This window comes from Dermochelys coriacea, chromosome 6 (assembly GCF_009764565.3).
Source record: "Dermochelys coriacea isolate rDerCor1 chromosome 6, rDerCor1.pri.v4, whole genome shotgun sequence".
NCBI lineage: Eukaryota > Metazoa > Chordata > Testudines > Dermochelyidae > Dermochelys > Dermochelys coriacea.
Window position 1 is genome coordinate 86,610,082 of NC_050073.1, and position 19,924 is coordinate 86,630,005.

The window sequence follows — 19,924 nt, forward strand, 5'->3', positions numbered from 1 at the left end:
TCTATTTTTATCCTGCCTGGTATTTCACTTGTTCACTTGGCTTTTTCTGACCAATGCAGCATCTGTCTGACAGATGCAGCAATCAAGTGGCCATCTCCTGGATTGGGCAGCTTTTGGGTACTGAATGCCCTTGCCTCTCCTTTCAGAGATGGCACCTCCCTCAACCAGTGAACCTCTTCAGCTGAGAGTCCCCTCTTTGTGCCTTCCCTGCCATGCCCCTTCTGCAATGTCTTCCCAGAAATGTCCCCTCAGCCCCACTTCATCCCTTGGAATTCCCTTCTGCTCTCCAGCTCCTCATCCAGTGATTCAGCTGCAGCTCATTGGCTGAGACTGCCGTCTCTATCCCCCTGGCCATGGCTCCCCCACGCATGCTTCTCCCCTGCTTCAGTAATGCCCCACTCTGGTAGCTCTGCTCCCCAGGAGGAGCACAGCTTCTGGAGCAGGGCCATTGCTGGAGGAAGGGGACAATGTATGTGATTTTGAATGTGGGAAAAGGTGGTATGTGATTTTGGAGCAGATATAGTATGTGTGAACAAGGGAGCTGATTGAAATGAAGGGCTGACTGCCACAAAGACAACCCCACACTGACCTGCAGGAGAAGCTGCCAGGAGACTGTGACTAAACCAGTGCTATCAAAGTGACACCCATTTTCCCCCCTTGTGGGAAGCTTCCACCTAGGAAGTGATGCTAACTATGAGACTTCTGTATAAAGTGTTAAGCATTTACGTGGGCTTCTTACCCTTCTTGTGTGTGCGGGCAGCTCCTCTTCATTAGAACAGGAGGGGAGAACATTAAAAGATGGAAAGAAGGAAGTGCCATGGTCACTGAGTCTTTCTGTCTCTGGAGAGCTGGGTGTCTGTCTGTCATGTGATAGCTACCTAGAGCCAGGACTTCAAAGCAATACAGTAGTGACCTCTTCTCATGAGCTCTGAATAAAAGGAATACTGAATAAAATGCCTGGTCTACAAGTGGCTTAGAGCAGAGCTGGGACCACAGTGCAGGCCAAGTTAGTTCTGCCCAGCAATCATTAATGATAAAGTATCCTAGTTGCCTTCTTGGCTAGTTAATCTGTGCGGGGAAGGCAAGGAGATGGTAGGTTCCCATGAGATGTAAGTTCCAGGGAGATTTTGGTGTTGAAGAAGGTTGCAATGGCTGAGCATAGGGCAGAGTGGCTGAGCAAGGGGGCAATTGAAAGATGTGGGGAGAAAGACCAGGGAAAGGGAGGAGGTAGAGGAGGAGAGATGTGGAGGGAGCTGTGTGGGGTGAACACTTGCCATTGGTGAAATGGAGAGAGGAGCAGAACTGTGCCTGGCATGTGAGGAGCTGAGTGAGTGGGCTGAATGGGGAGTGATGGTCTGGGGCAGAGGGTGATGATTATGCTTGTATGTTGGTCTGTCCCACTGTGACTTCATGTGTCCGTGCACCTGCCAGTTGGATGGTTCTTGGAGGTGCAGGCATACAGCTCTGTAGGTGCACCTGAGTCCTGACCTGCTGCCCTTTGCTGTTCGGGCCCTGGACTTCTGTTTAAGAGGGACTCTGCATCAGGCCAAACTCTGTGTGGTGGTTTTGTGATGTGGATAAAAATCCTCCGGGGTCTGGGGGAATCCATTAGCATTGTGAGCCTGCCCATCACTGGCCTCACATAACAGCTACTGGCTTCAGACGGAAGATTGGTCAGGGCCAGCTTAACCTCGCTTTGACAGCTGACATTACAACCTGGAGTTGCCTTGGTCTGGAGAAGTCTTTGTCTTTTCAGTGGGAGTGGAAGGGGAGAGCAGAGTATGTGTATTCCAAGGGATATGGTGAAAGCCCTGTTTTGAGTAATTTAAAACTGGACATGGCAGTGAATAATACAGCTGTTAGGGAACAATCCTGGCCTGTTTGGGGATTAACTTGATGGGTTCTGGTAAGTCTCTTCCATCTCTAAATTCTGTATTATGTTAGATACAGTCATATTGGGTTTATGATTGCTGAGTCCATAAGTGTAGTTGACGGACTAGGTTTACCTAAAAGACCCGTTAAGAAAAAGCTCTTGAAAGCTGATTACAGAATTGAGACTCCATCATTTAAAACCGCTCAAGGCAAACTCCTTTGAACGTTGCAGCAGTGGAGGGACAGAGAGAGAACTGCGTAGCCCTTGATTGTAGCATCGTTCCCTCAGGACCCATCCCCACCCCTCCCGCCCCCCTTAGTTTCTCATCTGATATGAGAAAGCAGCAGTAAGATTCCTCATCTGTCTTATGAAAATCCGATTCGGAATGGCTGTGATCAAACCCATCTGGCTGTCAGCAGTGGTGGCCTTGTGCGGAGGGGGGGAGGTTTCTGAGGAGTTTCTGGATGTGGAAATGTCACAGGTGCTGCCGATCAAAGGCATTTTTTTAATAAATATATATAAGAAAAAACAAAAAAACCTAAGGATTTAGCATAAAAGAAATGTATTTTGTCTTGTTTTTCCAGCATAACATGAAGAGGGTGAAATAGAATCAGATACGCTTGCTCCCAAACATACTTCCGCAGGACTGCTCTGAGAAGCCACTTTCCCTGTCGCATTAATGCTCTAAAGCAAAATCACTCATCTCTAGCGTTATTGAGGAGGGTTTTGTATTTCTGAACTCCCCCCATCCCTCCCCCCTGTGCCTCATGCCCTTCTAGGCTGGAGCCCTGCCAGTGCCTTAATACTTTTTAGAAGGGGAAAAAAATGAAGGGGGATGTGGAGAGAAGCCTTTGAAAGGAGAAAAGTGGAAATCTCCAGGAACTGAAGCAGGCACAGAGTTCAGACAGGAGTGTCTGTAGGTTGGTAGCTGTATAATAATCATGGTTGAATGTTTCCTCCACCGAGAGAGATCTTTGGCAGTTTGAGCCTCCAAGATCAGTGCCCTACTAATGCCAGCTGTACAGTAGCACAGTCTCCAGTAGCACAGTCTCAATCCTGGTCTCCAAGTTCATGGTGCTTCTATTGCCAGTGACCAGTCTGGTTGTCCAAAGTCATAGGTGCATAGATTATAAGGTCAGAAGGGATCATTAGATCATCTTCTAGTCTGACCTCCTGTATAACACAGGCCATATAATTTCACCCAGCTCCCCCTGTATTATGTCCAGTAACTTGTCGGACACTGCCGTATTGCCCCCTATACCACGACATCATTGTAGCACTTCTATCCTCTCCCTCAACCATCCCAAGGAAGAGGTTTGCAATGATGATTCCAAACTGGGAAGATACTGTATGTCAGCAGCAACACCGCACAAGGTAGCGGTTGCACTGGATTCCAGCCTGCCAGAGTCACACCATGGTGAGCATCTGAGGAAACAAATGCCACAACCAGGTTACAGTGGTATGGACCAGTGCTGTTCTCCGGGGCTCTCCTGGCTCAAGAGCCTGAGTGGCCACTCCATCTACTGTCCAGCCCTTTGTCTAGTTGATAATCACTTCATTGCTTGGAAGGCTGAGAAAAAACAAAACCATTTGCTCTTGTTCTCCACTAACATGGTTGTCTCTGTAAAGCTACTATTTGGCTTTTCAGTGTCAGGGGGCCACTGAGACCTTTCTATGACTTGGGGTTAGAAGGCTCCTTTATTATTGTGACTTTTCACAGCAGCTAGCCCATGTGGTGCCACCATCATAGATTCTCACTGGTTCTCAGAGAGATGGACTCTTGTACTGTTTTTCCTTAGTTTCTTCTCTCAGCTTTCCAGGGCCACACCTCAACAGTCATGGTAGCTACCTGATTCTCTTCAGCCCTCTGCTTTCATCCTCCCCACTGGTGACAGGTATGGCTCCTGATCAGCCATCAGGTTGACAGCAGGTCAGGTACGATCCTGGGGAATGCATCCCAGTCAAATGGAGTGGCCAGGGGTCCAGAGAGCAATTCTTTTCCCTCTCTGCTTGCTTGCTTGCTTGCTTGCTTGCTGCTCCCACCTTCCAAGAGGCTTTGAGCTTGTTTGTGTGTTCAGTAGAAGCTGCCTCTGCTCCTTGCTCCTTGTGGTTTTTTTTAAGCCTGTTGCTTTCCATTTTTCTCTTATTTTCCATTTTTTTTTCCATTTAGAGGGGGAAAAATATTTATCGGATTGAGATGCGCTAATTAAAGCCATTTTCTGGTATTTGGTTAATGGAGTGTTTGATGTCTCTCTGACAAGACCATGAAATGCACGGAGTGTCCACAGGGACGGAATTTGCTGAACACGGCGCTTTGTAAATGAGGGGACACAGTGTCACAGCAGCTCATGAATATGAAACGCCCATGATGCTACCTCAGTGGACTTGGGAACACAGATGAATCCTGTCATGTGCTAAATGAGACCAATTTCTTTCACTTAACTTCATCTTCAATCAGACCTTCTTCTATTTGCCTGTTTAAAATTCCCCAAACGTGATGCAGAAGGTAAAAGCATTCGGTAAAATAAAGTTTTGCAACAGCAGAGAAATTGTAATTATCCCTGATTTAAGTTGCATGCTCATAACATGTAAAATTAAGTTAGTTTCTATCATAATTTAAGTGAGGAGCCTGTGATTCTGTGCGCTGAGGATAAACAAACCTGCTTTGAAGGGGTCAGCTCGCCCCCAAAGCTGCCATACTCTGGGTAGTCTTCACTCTGTAGTCTCAGTAGCAGCAAAGGTGTGCATGGCATTGTGTGGTCATCGAAGATCCCTGCATCGCTGCTGTGCAGAGCTTGCATTCTGAACTGGCCACTGAAAATGTCACGTAACTAGGGGAAGAGAATCCTCATTAAGCGTGAACGACGAGATTTTTATTGCGACTCTCAGCACTTGGAGTTGTGATTCCAGAGAGAATGGCGGTGCAGGTCTAGGGGGCCTACATTAAAAGGGGAGGGTTAGTGGCTGTAAAAGATGTACTTTAACTGACTCAGTGTTGGCACTGGACTGGCACCAAGGAGACAGGGCTCCCAATCCCAGCTCTGCCTGACCTGTCTGGCCTTGGGCAATCCACTTCTCTCTGAATTTGTTTTCCCCCCATCCACTCTGTCTTGTCAATTTAGCCTGTAAATTCTTTGGAGCAGGGACTGCCTTACTGGGTGTTTGTACAGCACCTAGCACAATGGGGCTTCGATCTCATTTGGGGCCTCTAGGTGCTGTTGTAATACAAATAACAAGCTGGTGTGACTTGCATGTGGAGGAGGAAGGTGCAGAGGAAAAGCAACTGCCAGGAGTGTGAAGGCTGTAAGGTAAAGTGGGTTCTTACCCCTCCTAGCAGTTGCTTTTCCTGCCTCTACCTCTCCGTCTATCTCCTCTGCAGATCAGTTACCTGTGTAAGAGGCAGAAAGGGAGATGGTCACAGGTACCCAGCCTGGACTACTGCCATCACTAGTGTCTCTTGTTTGTTATATCTTAAAAAGCACTCTCCCCTGCTAATCATTCAAGTACCCAGTCTGAGTAAGCATGTGTCCTCCTTCCCTTCCGAACTCCTACTTTCTGACACCAACTTGCCTCACCATAACTTAGATGCAATGATCTTTAGGGCCTGGATTATTTCTTATTCTTTTGTGACCAGTGCCTAGCCCACTGCCAGCCCTGACCAGACTGGGGTCTCTGATGCTCTTGTCATAGAGATAATAATACACTTTATCAGCTATTAACAAGATATCTACATTTGGTCTAGGAAATTATAACATAGCTGTTAACTATCACTTGGGGCTAGTGCCACAGTAGTTCTGGGTTTGATGAGCTTAGTTGAATTGCCTCTAAGAGAGAGCTCCTGGTTCCTTGGGAAACTTAAAATCAGACTAGATGTAGGTGTGGAGAATAGACCACAGAAAACAGTTCTGTGTTGGCTAGGATGGGGTTCAAATATTTATTTTCCATCTCTGCCTTGTTTGATTCCTGGGCTGGCATGGTCTGAGGAAGAGGATGCCAAGGGAAAGTGCTTTATGTTACTATTTGATCCCCTTTAACCAAACTGGGGTCTGAAGAGGAGTCCCATCTAGGTTTCCTTAAGGTCACTCCGGGAGCATGGGGGGCCTTGAGTTGTTTTCCCTGACTTACAGAAACCTATTTCTTCTGTTTTCTGTCTGTAAAACATTACCCAACGTATGCCTCTTCCACTCCTCTTCCTCTTTCTTCACTGATTTTACCAGGAGGAAAACTGGGTGTATTTTAACTGGGGAGGAATGAGTGCTCCTTTTAAGAGCAGGGTACAGTCGAACATTCTCCATGGTATCACAAAACTGATACCAGAGGAACTCTGGTGGAGGCTGTGGTTGAGGGCAGACCTGCATGAGTTACACTAAAGGGGCCCAGAGTCTAGTTGGGAGATGAAGTGCTAAGAAATGGCTTGTACCTAATTTTATTATTATTCGTTGTTTGTTTTTGTTGTTGGTAATTGGCATTTGATTTTACATTATTTTTATGCTCTGAGTTCTGGGCCTGGGAGGGAAGGGTGTGCTATAGGGAGAGGGAAATCCCCTGCTGGAGCAATTCTATCTGGGTTGTAACATGGCTAGTGTGGTCTCCAACCAGCTGCAAAGACTTGTCTGCAATATTTTATTGAAATTGGCAGATGTTAGAGATCAGGAAACTGCCCTTCCTTCTAAAACACAGCTATGCATTGTGAATCTGTTTGTTTCCAGATTGTGATGCCGTCCTTTGTTCTCTGTTTCATTTTACAATGTGCAGGCCCTTCAGCGGCATCATTGCAATGATGATGTTTTTGTGTTTGATAAGATGTTCCCAATTCCCATATGCACAGGCTGGAATGCGATTCCCAGCTGCTCTTCAATGTGTATAGACGTTATGAAGCCATGTATGAGGCTCGTATGCAAAGGCCCTGATTTCAGATAGATTATAATGTGGACAGAAAATATTACAACAAGATTCCACATGGAAAAATCAAAATTAATTGATTTGGTGGAAAAGATCTGAAATATAGACACTCTATAGGAGGCAGGACCCAGAGAATCAGGGATAGCTGAGAGAGACCAGGGTGATATGGGCAATACACTATCTGGGAGATTTGCAGCTGCTGAAATAAGGCCAATGCAGTTTCTGGCTGTGTGTGCATGGGTCCTGCATTGTAAGACAGAGAGAACGTAGTCCTGCATTTACTTACATGCTTAACTTAACATGTGAGTAGTTTCATTTACGTCGATGTGAATGCTTAAAGTTAGCATGTGTTGGCAGTCACAGCACAGCCATGGGGTGCAACTGGAATGTTGCAATAACTTCTCAGCAGTGTTGCCAGAAATATATTGGAAAAACTGTAGTAAGATCTGAGAAGAGCAACAAAAATGATCAGGAGGGTGGATGGCTTGAGTAAAAAAGATGCTTGGCTAACTGATGGCAAAGGCAATGCTGTGATGGTTTACAAATATGCAAAGAGTGTGAACAGAAAGAAGGGAGCAGAATTATTTAGAGTGGCACAACAGGGATGAAGCAGGAGAGGAGGAAATTACGAGTAGTGGGTTGAAATTTAAAAAATTTTTTATGCTGAATAGCATTTAAATCTTGCAAGTGAGATCTGTTAGCCTGGGAGCTGGGGATGCCCCATAGTATTGGACATTTCAAGGTAAACTGGACATGACTCTACATGGCATACAATAGGGAACAATACTGCACTGGCCACCATAGGATGGGCTGGCAGGAAACTAATAGAGCACTTCCATTTATGTCTAAATTCTACTGTCTACGATTCTCTCAAAGTACCTACGTGGTGTTGGAGCCTTGAATTCCTTGAGAGAGAGAGAGAGAGTTTCTACCTGGTAAATTCACTGGCTTTCCGTAGTCTATTTTTTTAGAATGCTGTGTGACTGCAATGCTCGGTAAGGGCTCATTCCACTCCAGTTGCAGCCTGTGGGAATCTTTCCATGGAATTCAATGGAAGCTGGATTTGACCCTGTGTCAGCAAGTCCAGCAGCAGGATATCCAATTTGTAAAACTCTAGGATCCTGCAAGGTGATAGATCCATCACTGATCTGGGTCTGACATTTGTGGCCCATCTGCAAGAAAAAGGGAGCAACAAAGCCCAAAGGAATCCAAGAGAGCGAGACCCAACTGGAGAAGGAATCAAAATAAATAATGAATGGGTAAACTAGGCTGTTGGTTAGCTGATAGAGGGAGGGATCCTGCAGGGGTTCAAACACCCTCAAATCCATTGGAGTCAAAGAGGAATGAGGACACTCAACTCCTTGCAGAACTGGATCCTTTCTGCATGTGACACCAAGAGTGCTGCTCAGTAAAGGAGCATAGAAATGCTCTGTTAGTTTTATATTCATTTCTATTAACAGAGGAACATTTTGTCATCAGTGTAACATCCAGTTCCAGTCTCTGCCTATAGATTTGTGTGTATCTTCGCAAATGTCTCTAGCAAAGAATAGACTAACTTTCAAACATCTTTGAAAGCCTCCAGCTCCCCTTAACCACTGAACTGCTGAGCAGCACTTCAGACAATCTGAGAAATTAGAGACCCAAAAGACCCTCCAGGTTCCATCTAGTCTGGCCATCCCCTTGCTTCTGCCCATGCAGGAATGTTCCCTAATCCCTACAGTCACTCTCCAGGCTCTTGCCAAGTCCTGCTTTTAAATGACTTCAGCCATGGGAATCTCACATTTTCTGACGGGCAGTTAGAGGTGTCCCCTTAGTCCATTTTGCCTGTGATTCAACAAAACTTCTTTTCTTTGCTCAGCTTTATCTCCGTACTTGTAAGCTAATCCCCTCAAACCAGCCTACACAATTTGTCTCTTCCTTACTCTTTGTCCCTTATCCACAATGACTCTGCCCCCCATAGCTATCACTGGGCTGAGCCCTACATATTCAGCTCTTATAATCTCTCCCTCTAAATCAGTCACTCCGTCAGCTGAATCGCTTTTGTTCTTTTGTCCCTTCATTGCACCTTGCCAGCAGCTGGGAGTCCCTGCTGGGAAGAATCAGTGCAATGGCAGCTTCCGCTGTGAGAGCGGTCAGGGCTCCGCAGCGAGCAGAACAGTAACAGGCCATTGTCAAATGGCGCAGTGACTCAGTGCTATGGAGTTGCCAGCCTTTGCCTTTCTCTGTCTCAGAGAGAGATCAGGCCAAGTCGCTACAGTTTCCCTGCAAAGGTCTTAATGAAGTTTGCTGTAGCCAGAAAGCTGTGCCATAGGCACCTATTTGTTGGGCGGTTGGGGAGCTGGATGGCTCGGCTTTGCTGAGATCATCCAAGCTGTCACTGCCTCTCACTGCAGCCTCCATCCTCCTCAGCTCTTTCAGCAGGCAGCCAATTAGAGAGAAATCCCACTGTTTGGCTAGCTCCAAACAGCCATCTCGTCAAGGCCTGGGCTGACCCAGGCTCTGCTGCAGATGGGCCAGCGCTGCCTCCTCTGGCCGGGGAAGGGGAACTGGGGGAGCCTGTGGCGATGCGGAGTGGACATGAGGCAGGAGCAGTGCCATTTGGAGCTGTGGGAGGCTGCACAGCACTGACAGGAGGCAGGAGGAGGAAGCTGCTCAAGAAGGCCCAGTCTTGAGCCCCAAACTCTTCAGGTGGGGCTGTCTCTCCAGCTCCTGAATATTCATCTCAGCCTGGGCTGCAAAAAGGGTAGAGCTAGAAATAGCCAACTGCTGAGTTCGCAGTGCTACAGATGGAGCCAGGAGCAGCCTGATTGCTCTAGCCCCTGGCATGCCTGCTTCATTCAGATGCCAACTGGGTGAAGAATCTCCAGAGAGCGGAGCCATTCAGCTCCCCAGCTGCCTAAGGAACAGGGGCCCCTGGAGCAGCCTTCTGGCAAACCATAGGCCTTTAAAGGGACACTACACTAAGGGCTTGGCTACACTTGCGAGTTACAGTGCAATAAAGGAGCCCCAGGCGCACTAGCTCACTACCCATCCACACTGGCAAGGCACGTAGAGCGCTCTCACTCTACCTCGGCGAGTGGAATAATGTTTGCTGCGCCCCCACTGGAGCACCGCGGCGCCAGTGTGGACGCCCTGGTCCTATAGTGCGTTCTGATCGGCCTCCAGAAGTGTCCCACAATGCCTGTTCTAGGCACTCTGGTCATCACTTTGAACTCTACTCTCCTGCCTCAGGTGATCAACCATCAGACCCGCCCTTTAAATTCTCTGGGAATTATGAAAATCCCCTTTGTTTGCTCAGCAAGGGGTGAGGTGCTCTTGGCGAATCTTTCCAGGTGACCATGCCTCCATGCGGCAGGCGATCCCCAGTATGGAGCAATTGCGAGGTGCTGGACCTCATCAGTGTCTGGGGGGAAGAAGCTGTCCAGTCCTAGCTGCGCTCCAGCCATAGGAATTATGATACTTTCGGGCCGATATCAAGGGACATGATGGAAAGGGGCCATGACCAGGACGCACTGCAGTGCAGGGTTAAAGTAAAGAAGCTGTGGAATGCCTACCGCAAAGCCCGCGAGGCAAACAGCCACTCCGGTGCTGCCCCTCTGACCTGCCTTTTCTACAAAAAGCTGGACGCGATACTTGGAGGTGACCCCACCTCCACTCTGAGTACCACCATGGACACTTCAGAGCCCAGCTCCACAAGGCAGGAGGAGGAGGAGCAAAGCGGGAGCGAGGGTGCTAAGGCGGAGGAAGACACCCTGGTATCCCTAGATGTGGGCAGCCAGGAGCTGTTCTCAAGCCAGGAGGAAGGTAGCCAGTCATGGCGGCCGGTGGTAGGGAAAGGACGAACACCAGAGGAGGTTCCCGGTAAGCGGCTTTTATTTTGGAAAGGAAGTTATTCGGTGCGGGCTCTTGGGGTGAGGAGGGTTAGGGCTGCATGCATGCCTAGATGAGGAATAGGGCATTGATGTGCTCTCTCACATTGTGGTAATTGGCCTCAATGATCACTTCAAAGGTCTCATCCAGAACTTGGACAATGCGCTTGCGCAGGTTTCTCGGGATAGCCACTGTGGTCCTTGTCCCAGTAAGGCTAACCTGTCCATGCCACTGTGCCATGATGGGCGGGGGGGGACCATTGCTGCACACAGGCAAGCTGCATATGGGCCAAGGCGTTAGCCAGGTTAGCTTCCTAGGTCACCCTCAGCAGCGAGAGATCTTCTAGGATGAACTCCTATAGAAAATGTGTGGACAGTGTTCAGTATGGGGGCCCCCTGCCACTATTGGCTCTGCCCAACGCAGAGAAACCTAGAGGACAGTGAAACAATCGGTCACGCTTGACCCTGTGCTTACTCACCATTTTGGGGCTCCTGTGGGTTAAGTGCACTCGCTTTGGGACGGGCAAATTATGCTATTGTGTAGACTGTGCTTGCCCTTAAATACGGGGGAGTCATTGCTCTGTCTGGTGTGAACAATGCTGCCTCTGTTAACTGTTGCATTTTGCCTTTACAGATGCAACCTTGAGATCTCAGCCATCCATGTTATCACTGGCCGAAAGACTCCAAAGAATCAGAAAGAGACCACGTGGAAGCAAGCAAGACATGTTGCATGAAGTAATGCAGCATTCAAGTAATGAAAATCGAAAAATGCAGGAGTGGTGGGATAGTGAAAGGAGGATCTGCCAGCAGAATGAGAAGTGCCGCACAAAAGTGTGGTGCTCCGGCAGCAAAGTACAGATCAGCTGATAAACATAATGGAGTGCCAAGCGGACTCAATCCAGGTGCTCGTAGCCATGCAGGCAGAGCACTACCATGCGCGTCCCCCCTCCCCAGCAGCCCTTGTCCCAAAACTCTTTTCCTTGTGCCCCCATGTCACCTCCAACCCACTTTCCCCAACATCCAGGTTCTTACCACCACCAGCTGCCTCCAGAACCTGTAACTTCACCACCCAGCCCTGAAAACTATGACCTTTACCCACGGCACTCAACCCCAATCACCATGCAGTATAGCCATCCTGAAGTGCAGCACTCATTGCACAGCACTCCAGTCAGGAAGGCTGAGTATGATAATAGGACATACGCAAATCTGTGATTGTACCGTTCCTGACCCCACCCCCTTGCCCTTTCTGTTTCCCAAGCAGTTGTTTCTTTTCAATAAATGGATTTATTGGCTTTGAAAACATTCTTTATTACTGCATAAAGTAAAAGATACCTTAGCCTAGGAAAGAAACAGGCACTGCAAGTCAGTGTAGCAAACACAGATTCCTACTAACATTGGAACCACTGCACTTCACTCCTGTGCAGGGCACCAGACATTACTGGTGGCTTTCAACCTCAAATTGCTCCCTCAAGGCATCCCTAATCCTTGCAGCCCTGCAGTGGGCCCCTCTAATAGCTCTGCTCTCTGGCTGTTCAAATTCAGCCTCCAGGTGTTGAACCTCCGAGTTCTATGCCTGAGTGAATCGTTCACCCTTCCCTTCACAAATGTTATGGAGGATACAACATGCGGTAATAACGATGGGGATGCTATCATCGGCCAGGTCCAGCTTCCCATACAGAAAGCACCAGCAGCCCTTTAAACTGCAAAAAGCACACTCCACAGTCATTCTGCACTGGCTCAGCCTGTTGTTGAACCGCTCCTTGCTGCTGTCAAGGCTCCCTGTGTAGGGTTTCATGAGTCACTGCATTTAAAGGCTAAGTGGGGCCTCCAAGGATCACAATGGGCATTTCGACTTCCCCTACAGTGATCTGTGGGCTTGTAGCTTCTGGTCTGGGAAAAAAGTCCCGGCTTGCAGCTTCCTGAACAGGCAGTGTTCCAAAAGATGTGTGCGTCATGCACCTTTCCGGGCCAGCCTGCATTAATGTCAACAAAGCACCCACAGTAATCTACAAGCATCTGAAGAACCATAGAGAAATACCCCTTCCGATTAATGTACTTGGAGGCTAGGTGGGCTGGTGCCAGAATTGGAATATGTGTGCCATCTATTGCCCCTCCGCAGTTAGGGAAACCCATTTGTGCAAAGCCATCTACAACATTATGTACATTACCCGGAGTCACAGTTCTTCTGAGTAGGATGCAATTAATAGCCCTACAAACTTGCATCAACACAATTCCAACGGTTGACTTCCCCACTCTAAACTGGTTAGCGACCAATCGGTAGCTGTCTGGATTGCCAGCTTCCAGATTGCAATACCTACCTGCTTCTCCACCGTCAGGGCAGCTCTCAATCTCGTGTCCTTGCGCTGCTGGGTGGGGGCAAGCTCCTCACACAGTCCCATGAAAGTGGCTTTTCTTATCTGAAAGTTCTGCAGCCGCTGCTCGTCATCCCAGACTTGCATGACGATGTGATCCCACCACTCAGTGCTTGTTTCCTGAGCCCCAAAGTGGCGTTCCACAGAGGTGAGCATGTCCGTGAATGCCACAAGCAAACTCGTGTCGTATGCGTTACTCGAGTCAATATCCTCGTCAGAGCCCTCACTGTCACTTTGGATCATAAGGAATAATTCAGCTGCCAAATGTGATGTGCTGGTGAGACTCATCAGCATACTCCTCAGCAGTTCGGGCTCCATTCCCACAGACAGAGAGGGAAGCCAGAGCGCGCAGTACAAAAAACGTTGAAAAATGGCACCAAATGTGGACGGAAGCACAGGGATTGCTGGGATGCAAACCGATGCATCATGGGGCGTTGGGACAGGACCCAGAATGCCCCGCACCTCCACCCTCTTCCCACAAGCCACAGCACCAGAATGGGAAGAGGTGCTCTGTGGGATAGCTGCCATTAATGCACTGCTCTCAATGCCACTGCAAGTGCCGCAAATGTGGCCACGCCAGAGCGCTTGTTCCTGTTAGTGTGGACAGACTGCAGCGCTTCCCCTCCTGCGCTCTCCGAAGGCAGGTTTAACTCAAAGCACTCTACATCTGAAGTGTAGCCGTGCCCTAAAGCCTGGTCTACGCTACCGCGGTAAATCTATCTAATTATGCAACTTCAGTTACGTGAATAACGTAACTGAAGTTGACGTAGTTAGATCCCCTTCGGCGGTGGCTACACTGCACTGTTGACGGGAGACGTTCTCCCATCGAATTCCCTTATGCTTCTCGGGGAGGTGGAGTACAGAAATTGATGGGAGAGGGATCTCCCATCGATTTAGCACGTCTTCACCAGACGTGCTAAATCGACACTCGCTGCATGTCTATACTTACTGGTAGATTGACACTGCTGCAATTGATGCAGCGAGTGTCGATTTAGCGGGTCTGGTGAAGACATGCAAAATCAATGGGAGAGCATGTTTTGCTCCTATAACCCCCTTCCCCCACCTGCTCACTCCTTATATCCCCAGGAATCTGCCTCAGAGAAAGGCAGCTCACCTTCTCTAAGGAGCATTTGTTTGCACCCAGGCTTTTCTGCACCCTTTCTCTCAAAATGAGATTTGCAGCTGCAGCGTAAGGCACATCCAGAGAATTTTGCCCTTTGGGAGGGGGAATCTATCCAAACTTCTTTATTTTTGGCATTTGGGGCTTCATTAAACATTTCCCCCCTTATTTAAATGACAGTTTTCTGAGGGAAATCTGATATTTTTCTTCTCTAATAAAATGTGAACCTGAGCTGGACAAATAGTGATTCTTGTATGAAGGGAATTCTTGCCCGGCTTATGGGATGATGGCAAGCAGGCAGCAGGTCCGTGTTTGAGGCTTGCAGCAGCCAGCAAGAACTCAAACATCATAAGGTTCAAGGTTATTCCAAATGGAGAATCCATGACCGTTGAGCAAGTCCTAATGCAGCACAAATTTGCTTCCCTCTTTGGACTTATCTTGCCTCCAGGTTTCAGAGCTTTATTGACTTATTTTATTTGCTTTTTTTAATCATTGCAAATAACCTGCCATTGTTTTCCTGTGATGAGGGCTGTGAATGCATTCACACCTCATGTAGCATGGGAGGTGGGATTTCTGACCTCTCTCTCTCTCTCTCTCTCCCAAGTGGGAGGAAAGCTCAGTATTCCGTTGTCTTCATGCTGCTTCCGCCTCTTTCTGTTGCAGATATTCCAGTGATCCCGGACTTGGAGGAAGTACAGGAAGAAGATCTCGCCATGCAAGTGGCAGCTCCACCCAGGTAACAGCACAGCCACATGACCACAAGTCTAGAGTCACTGCCCATAGCTGGGGATCAGCAGTGAGAAATGGCTGCTGAAATTAAATCCTGCATTACCTTGTGTTCTGCAGAGATCAGTGGCTGTCCCATTCAGTAGGATTTGATGCCATGTATTATGATAGTGAGTCTCTAGCATAGTAAGGCTCCAGTGTGTTGTTTCCAAATACACAGAGAAAGTAATTACAGCATATTCTATATACATACAAAAATATATCAAAAGAACATGATTGAAATTGCAGCGTGAAACCTTCAAAAGTTAGGAAATGCCCAATTTAAGGTTGCCTATGTAACTTTGTGCATATGTATTATCACACACACTTTACTTATGTGATCACAAATTGTTTTCCCCCCCATGTGATGTCTGCCTCATTCAAGTGACTAGTTAATCTGTGTAGTGCAAATCCTATTGGTTAAAAGTGCTAGTCAAAGTAGTTCTGGATTTATCTCAAAGGTGATCAGCAAAGGGAAAAAATTAACCTTTTTGTTTGTTTTGTTTGTTTTTTCATTTTATCTTAGAAGTATCAGGGAATGGGAAGTCTGCTCTTTCCTGTTTTGTTGAAGTGATTTCTTGGATAATATGGATTGGGAGCTTTTATGGCCCTTAATTGTAGAGAAAGGGTGCCTGAATCCTGAACAAAGATGCCTTTTCTCCCAAATGTTTATTGGGCATTGAAATTAAATAGCTGTTACCGAAAACAAATTCAAAACACTTTTAACAGTTTGACTAAAAATCACTTTTTTTTTCTCAATCATATTTTACTTCCTTGTTTTTCATCATGTTATGATCCTATCAGTTCTCTGAACATCCATGGAGTCTTCTAGAGTAGAAAAGACCCACATTTCTCATGTAAGACGACAAGCAGAAATAAAATTGCTACAGGTCTCCTTTATATTGTGACATCACACAGAAGGAAAAGAGAGCACAATACCCTTCCTTCTCCTTTTTTTCTTTGCAATTCACTTTTTAAAAAAACTGTATTACATAACTATGACTTTAAAGCAGCCATGAAAACTCAGCCCCCCCCCCCCAGTATACTGGAAGCTGCATGGTAGGGCTGGTTAGGAGCCAGGAGGTGGAACAATCAGACAGCTTTTCTCCTAAACAGCTAATCTAATTTTTGCTGATAGGCTGCCTACAACTACAGCATCTACCGCTCAGAGGATGGCAGGTTCTGGGGCTTCCCTCACATTCATGGTACATTAAATAATAATACTCCATGTCTAAATCATTGTTCTATCTGGTATGGAAACAGCACTCAAGAGGCTTGTGCCCAGAATCCTCTCCACCCATGTATTTCTTTTCTCTTGGGAGACATGGACACTCAAGTTGGATACTCCCAGACTCCCATCCATGTGTCACTGCTCCCTAGAGGAACATGCGCTGTTCCCACACTTAGCTAGTTTTGTTTCTTGCCCCTCCCTCTTGCAGTATCCAGGTGAACAGAGTGCTGACATTCCGTGACCTGGACAATGACCTCATGAAGTATGCTGCCTTCCAAACCCTGGTGAGTGGGTGCCCTTATGTAGTGGCCAGCATAACCCCCTCTGCACCTCCCTCATGTCCTCCTCCAGAAAAAGAGATACTTGCGTCCAGCTGATACCTAACACAACCCCCATCCCCCCAAGTTTTCAAGGGTCTGTTCCCCTCTGCTATGGGGCCCTAATGCTTGTGTGTATAGGGGAGCACTAAGTGTACAGTGCCCATTGCTCTGGTGGAGCCCCTACTGTGCCTCTGACACTGGATATAAACGTCTCCCTGGCACCTTTGCTTGGTGTCCACTTGGAAATCTTACTCAGATGGCCATTTATTTACACAGTCAGAACATCCTTGAGTTTTCCCTCAAGTTTTCTGTTGGTCCAATAAAAGATATTATTTCACCCACCTTGTCTCTCTAACATCCTGGGACCAACATGGCTCCAGCAATACTGCATATGTCCCTAGAACACATTTCCTACCCATGTTTCACCGTGCTCTGCCCCTTTCTCTGGTCCTGGGATACACACAGGATTGCTCCTCCTCCCTCAGCCAGGGTCATCCATGGTGCTGTCCTTTTGCGTGGTGCCTGAGGCACATGTAACCCTGCCCCTAGTGTCTGAGCTGCTGGCTTTGGGTATAGGAGTTCTTCATGCTGCTGTAGCCCAAAAAGCCTTTTTCAAGTAGGAAGGAAGTTTCCAAAGCTGTTCCTGAGAGGCACAAACCCAAATGGTGACAGACCATAATTTCCTGTCTCCTTGGGGAGTGCCATATTGCCAGCCCTAAGAATTCAACCCCAAAATCATGCGGTTTTTAAATTGACATTGTTTTTGGTTTGGCTGCTAGTTTTTGAACTCCCCCTTCTCACCCTGCAGTGTTTGTGTGACACAGACACAAAATGTGTACACACACAAGTGCAGGCCCTGACTCCCTTGTGCATCTGCTGGGCAAAACTCCCCTCTCGTCTCCTCCAGCTATACTCACTGGTTCACACAGCCCCTTCGCTGTGTCCCAGCAGCCGCCCCTGGCTGGTGCCGGTAGCTGGCACCTGTCTCCAGTCAGTGGCGGAGTGGGTTTCCCCAGACTCTTAATTTAATTAAACTCTCCCGGGCTGCGGTGGAGGATGGTGGGAGGTTTTGTTGTTTCTGGGCTCTGCCCCACTCAGAGCTCATGGGGTCCCACAGCGGTGCAGGCAGCTGCTATGGGATGTCTGCAGGCTAGCTCCCTAGAGTGGCTGAAGGGAGAAACTGCAGCCAGCTCCGGTAAAATTCCTGCACCCCCAATTCAGCCAGAAATCACAGCAGTTGTGATTGCATTGTGAGTGTTGCAACACTGGGATTGGTCTCACATGCTCCTTCCCCTCCCTCTGAGCTGTCCACATCCAGTCACCACATGCTAATCCTGTCCCATAAGAAGCCATTTGTCCCCAAGGAGGCAAGAATGCAGCTGTCACCAGCAACATCCTGTTCCTGGCTAAGGTGCGGGGTCCCTTTTCTCTGTGCCTGGTCTGTTGGAGTAAGTCTGTGACCTGCTGTGTGTTCACAGGATGGAGAGATTGACCTGAAGCTTCTCACCAAAGTTCTGGCCCCAGAACAGGAAGTACGAGAGGTGAGCCCGTCTTGAGGCAGAAACTAGTAGAGCTGCTTGCGTGGGCCTGCAAGGTCCTCAGTCAGGCTGTACATGATACCCATGGCCTTATTAATGGGGGAGGGGGACAGACTTGTCTCAGTTGGATAAAGTCTGAAGGGATTTTGGATTTTAGAGGTTTCTGGGGCCCAGAATGTGATACTCTTAGTGTGCCAAAGCTTGTGGCACTGCTTCCAACTGGGCCCTCCTGTGCAAAAGAGCCGACAAAGGAATTATTGGGGACTGTCTCTGACCTGGGCGCGGGGCTCTTGACACACTCAATGTTCTATTAAATTCTGCATCTAAGCGCCACCGCTAGCTCCAGCTCCACTGAGGGGCAAAGACAGGAGAATAGGGGGAGCCCAAGTCTGGAACAACAGGTCAGGACGGAGGAGCATCAGCAGAACTGGGGGAAGCCCAGGACTGAAATAGCAGGGTTTCTGCAGGTTAGGACTGAGCTGCATTGGCAAAGTTGTGTAGGGGTGGAGATTTCACAAACTCTCTCTGCACTGTGCCTGGTTCAATCTATAATTTGCTTTTTTTGGTGAATTTTAAAAACACAACGCGACCTGTCAAAATCTATAAATTGTGGCAGGGATTGAAACCACCTTTTTCCTGGGATTTCTAGTGCTCCTAATGGAATCTAGGGCCCTGCCCTAATGCCCCCTCTGTGCGCATAGTGGTAGTTCTCTGAGGCTGTTACAGCGTCTCTCTAGGGCGGCTCACCTGGCCAGCCTGGCCATTTAGCAGCATTCAGGGACCTGTAGCAATTCAGTATTTTTCTTTCTTTTCTCTTGGTAGGAGGATGTCTGCTGGGACTGGGACCATCTGTACATGGAGGTGTCTTCAGAACTCGTGACTGAGTGGGACCTGGGACAGTCTGAGAGAGATGAGCCCTTGGGTCAGCCCAAGAACATCTGAGCTCTGGCCAGCTCGGCACAAGGCTCAGACAGCTACAAATAGTTAGCACTCGTTGTTTTTTTTTAATCAACTCTTGTATTTGAGAAAATATTCCAGATCTGAAAGTAAAGGAGGTGGGAGCATGATAGGAAAGTGGGCTTGACTTAATACAGGTATTTTGTAACAAGAATATTTTTGTTCTCAAAATGCCACACTGAATAATTTCAAATACAAAAAAGCATTTATGTTTAAACAATCGCTTCCATTTCGCTAGCTCTTCATCCCAAGATTTTACAAGTTACTGTAGGGATCTTGTCTGCTGCTGCTGCAGTGCACCCTGTTCTGGAATGGAAACATGGCAGCTGTTTAACAGCCACACTGCACAAAGGGTAGGACAGGAAATTAAAAGGAACATGGCTTCCTCTTGAGGCTGCAAAGGGAGTTTAGGTTGAATTTGCCCAGGACAGGTTACCATCCTTCTCTCACAACAGATGCCACTAGTGGTCCAGACCTCAGTTTTATATCCCATCCAGAGGTAATACCTCCAGCAACCCACTGTCCTTTAGCCCTATGCTTGGAATAATAGCTCCTTATTGAGTCAGAGGGAAGAGCACCACCTACTAAACTGTCAGCATTACTTCTTGCAGCATCTGCTTTTTTTTTTTTCCCCTGTGGTCTCCCAGGGCTAACCCTACTTAGCTTGTCAACACAAAGGAAAGCATAGCGTGAGCTGAGATGGTTTAAGATGATGGGTATCTTGTAAAGAAAATGCTGTTTATACCACACATGTGAAAGTGCCAGGCCTGCTGCTGTGATGCATACACCCTGCTTGGTGTTTCTTTAGTACCTGGCATCTCTCTTTCAGTGCTACTTAGAAAAATCCATTTAGCTATTTTTAATGCATCCACCCCCATAGTACCAGTGGTCATTGTTTGCAGGGAGCTAGTTACCCTCTAGAGCTTTGTGCTGCTGGAGCTTTTGACAGTGATCTCTCCCATGTGGAGCAAGTGTAA

At 47.7% G+C, this 19,924-nt stretch overlaps 1 protein-coding gene across 4 annotated transcripts in view; it reads left to right on the forward strand.

The window, feature by feature from the left end:
* The window catches only part of IFT43 (intraflagellar transport 43), a 70,192-nt gene extending 50,875 nt beyond the window's left edge, over positions 1-19,317 (forward strand). For all 4 annotated transcript variants that reach the window (XM_043516218.1, XM_043516219.1, XM_043516217.1 and 1 more), the window contains 4 exons: positions 14,800-14,872; positions 16,341-16,416; positions 17,931-17,993; positions 18,813-19,317. In XM_043516218.1, coding sequence (XP_043372153.1) covers positions 14,800-14,872; positions 16,341-16,416; positions 17,931-17,993; positions 18,813-18,932 — 332 coding nt within the window. In that variant the 3' untranslated portion in view covers positions 18,933-19,317. The remainder of the gene's footprint in view (positions 1-14,799; positions 14,873-16,340; positions 16,417-17,930; positions 17,994-18,812) is intronic.
* The last annotated feature ends 607 nt before the right edge of the window (positions 19,318-19,924 follow it).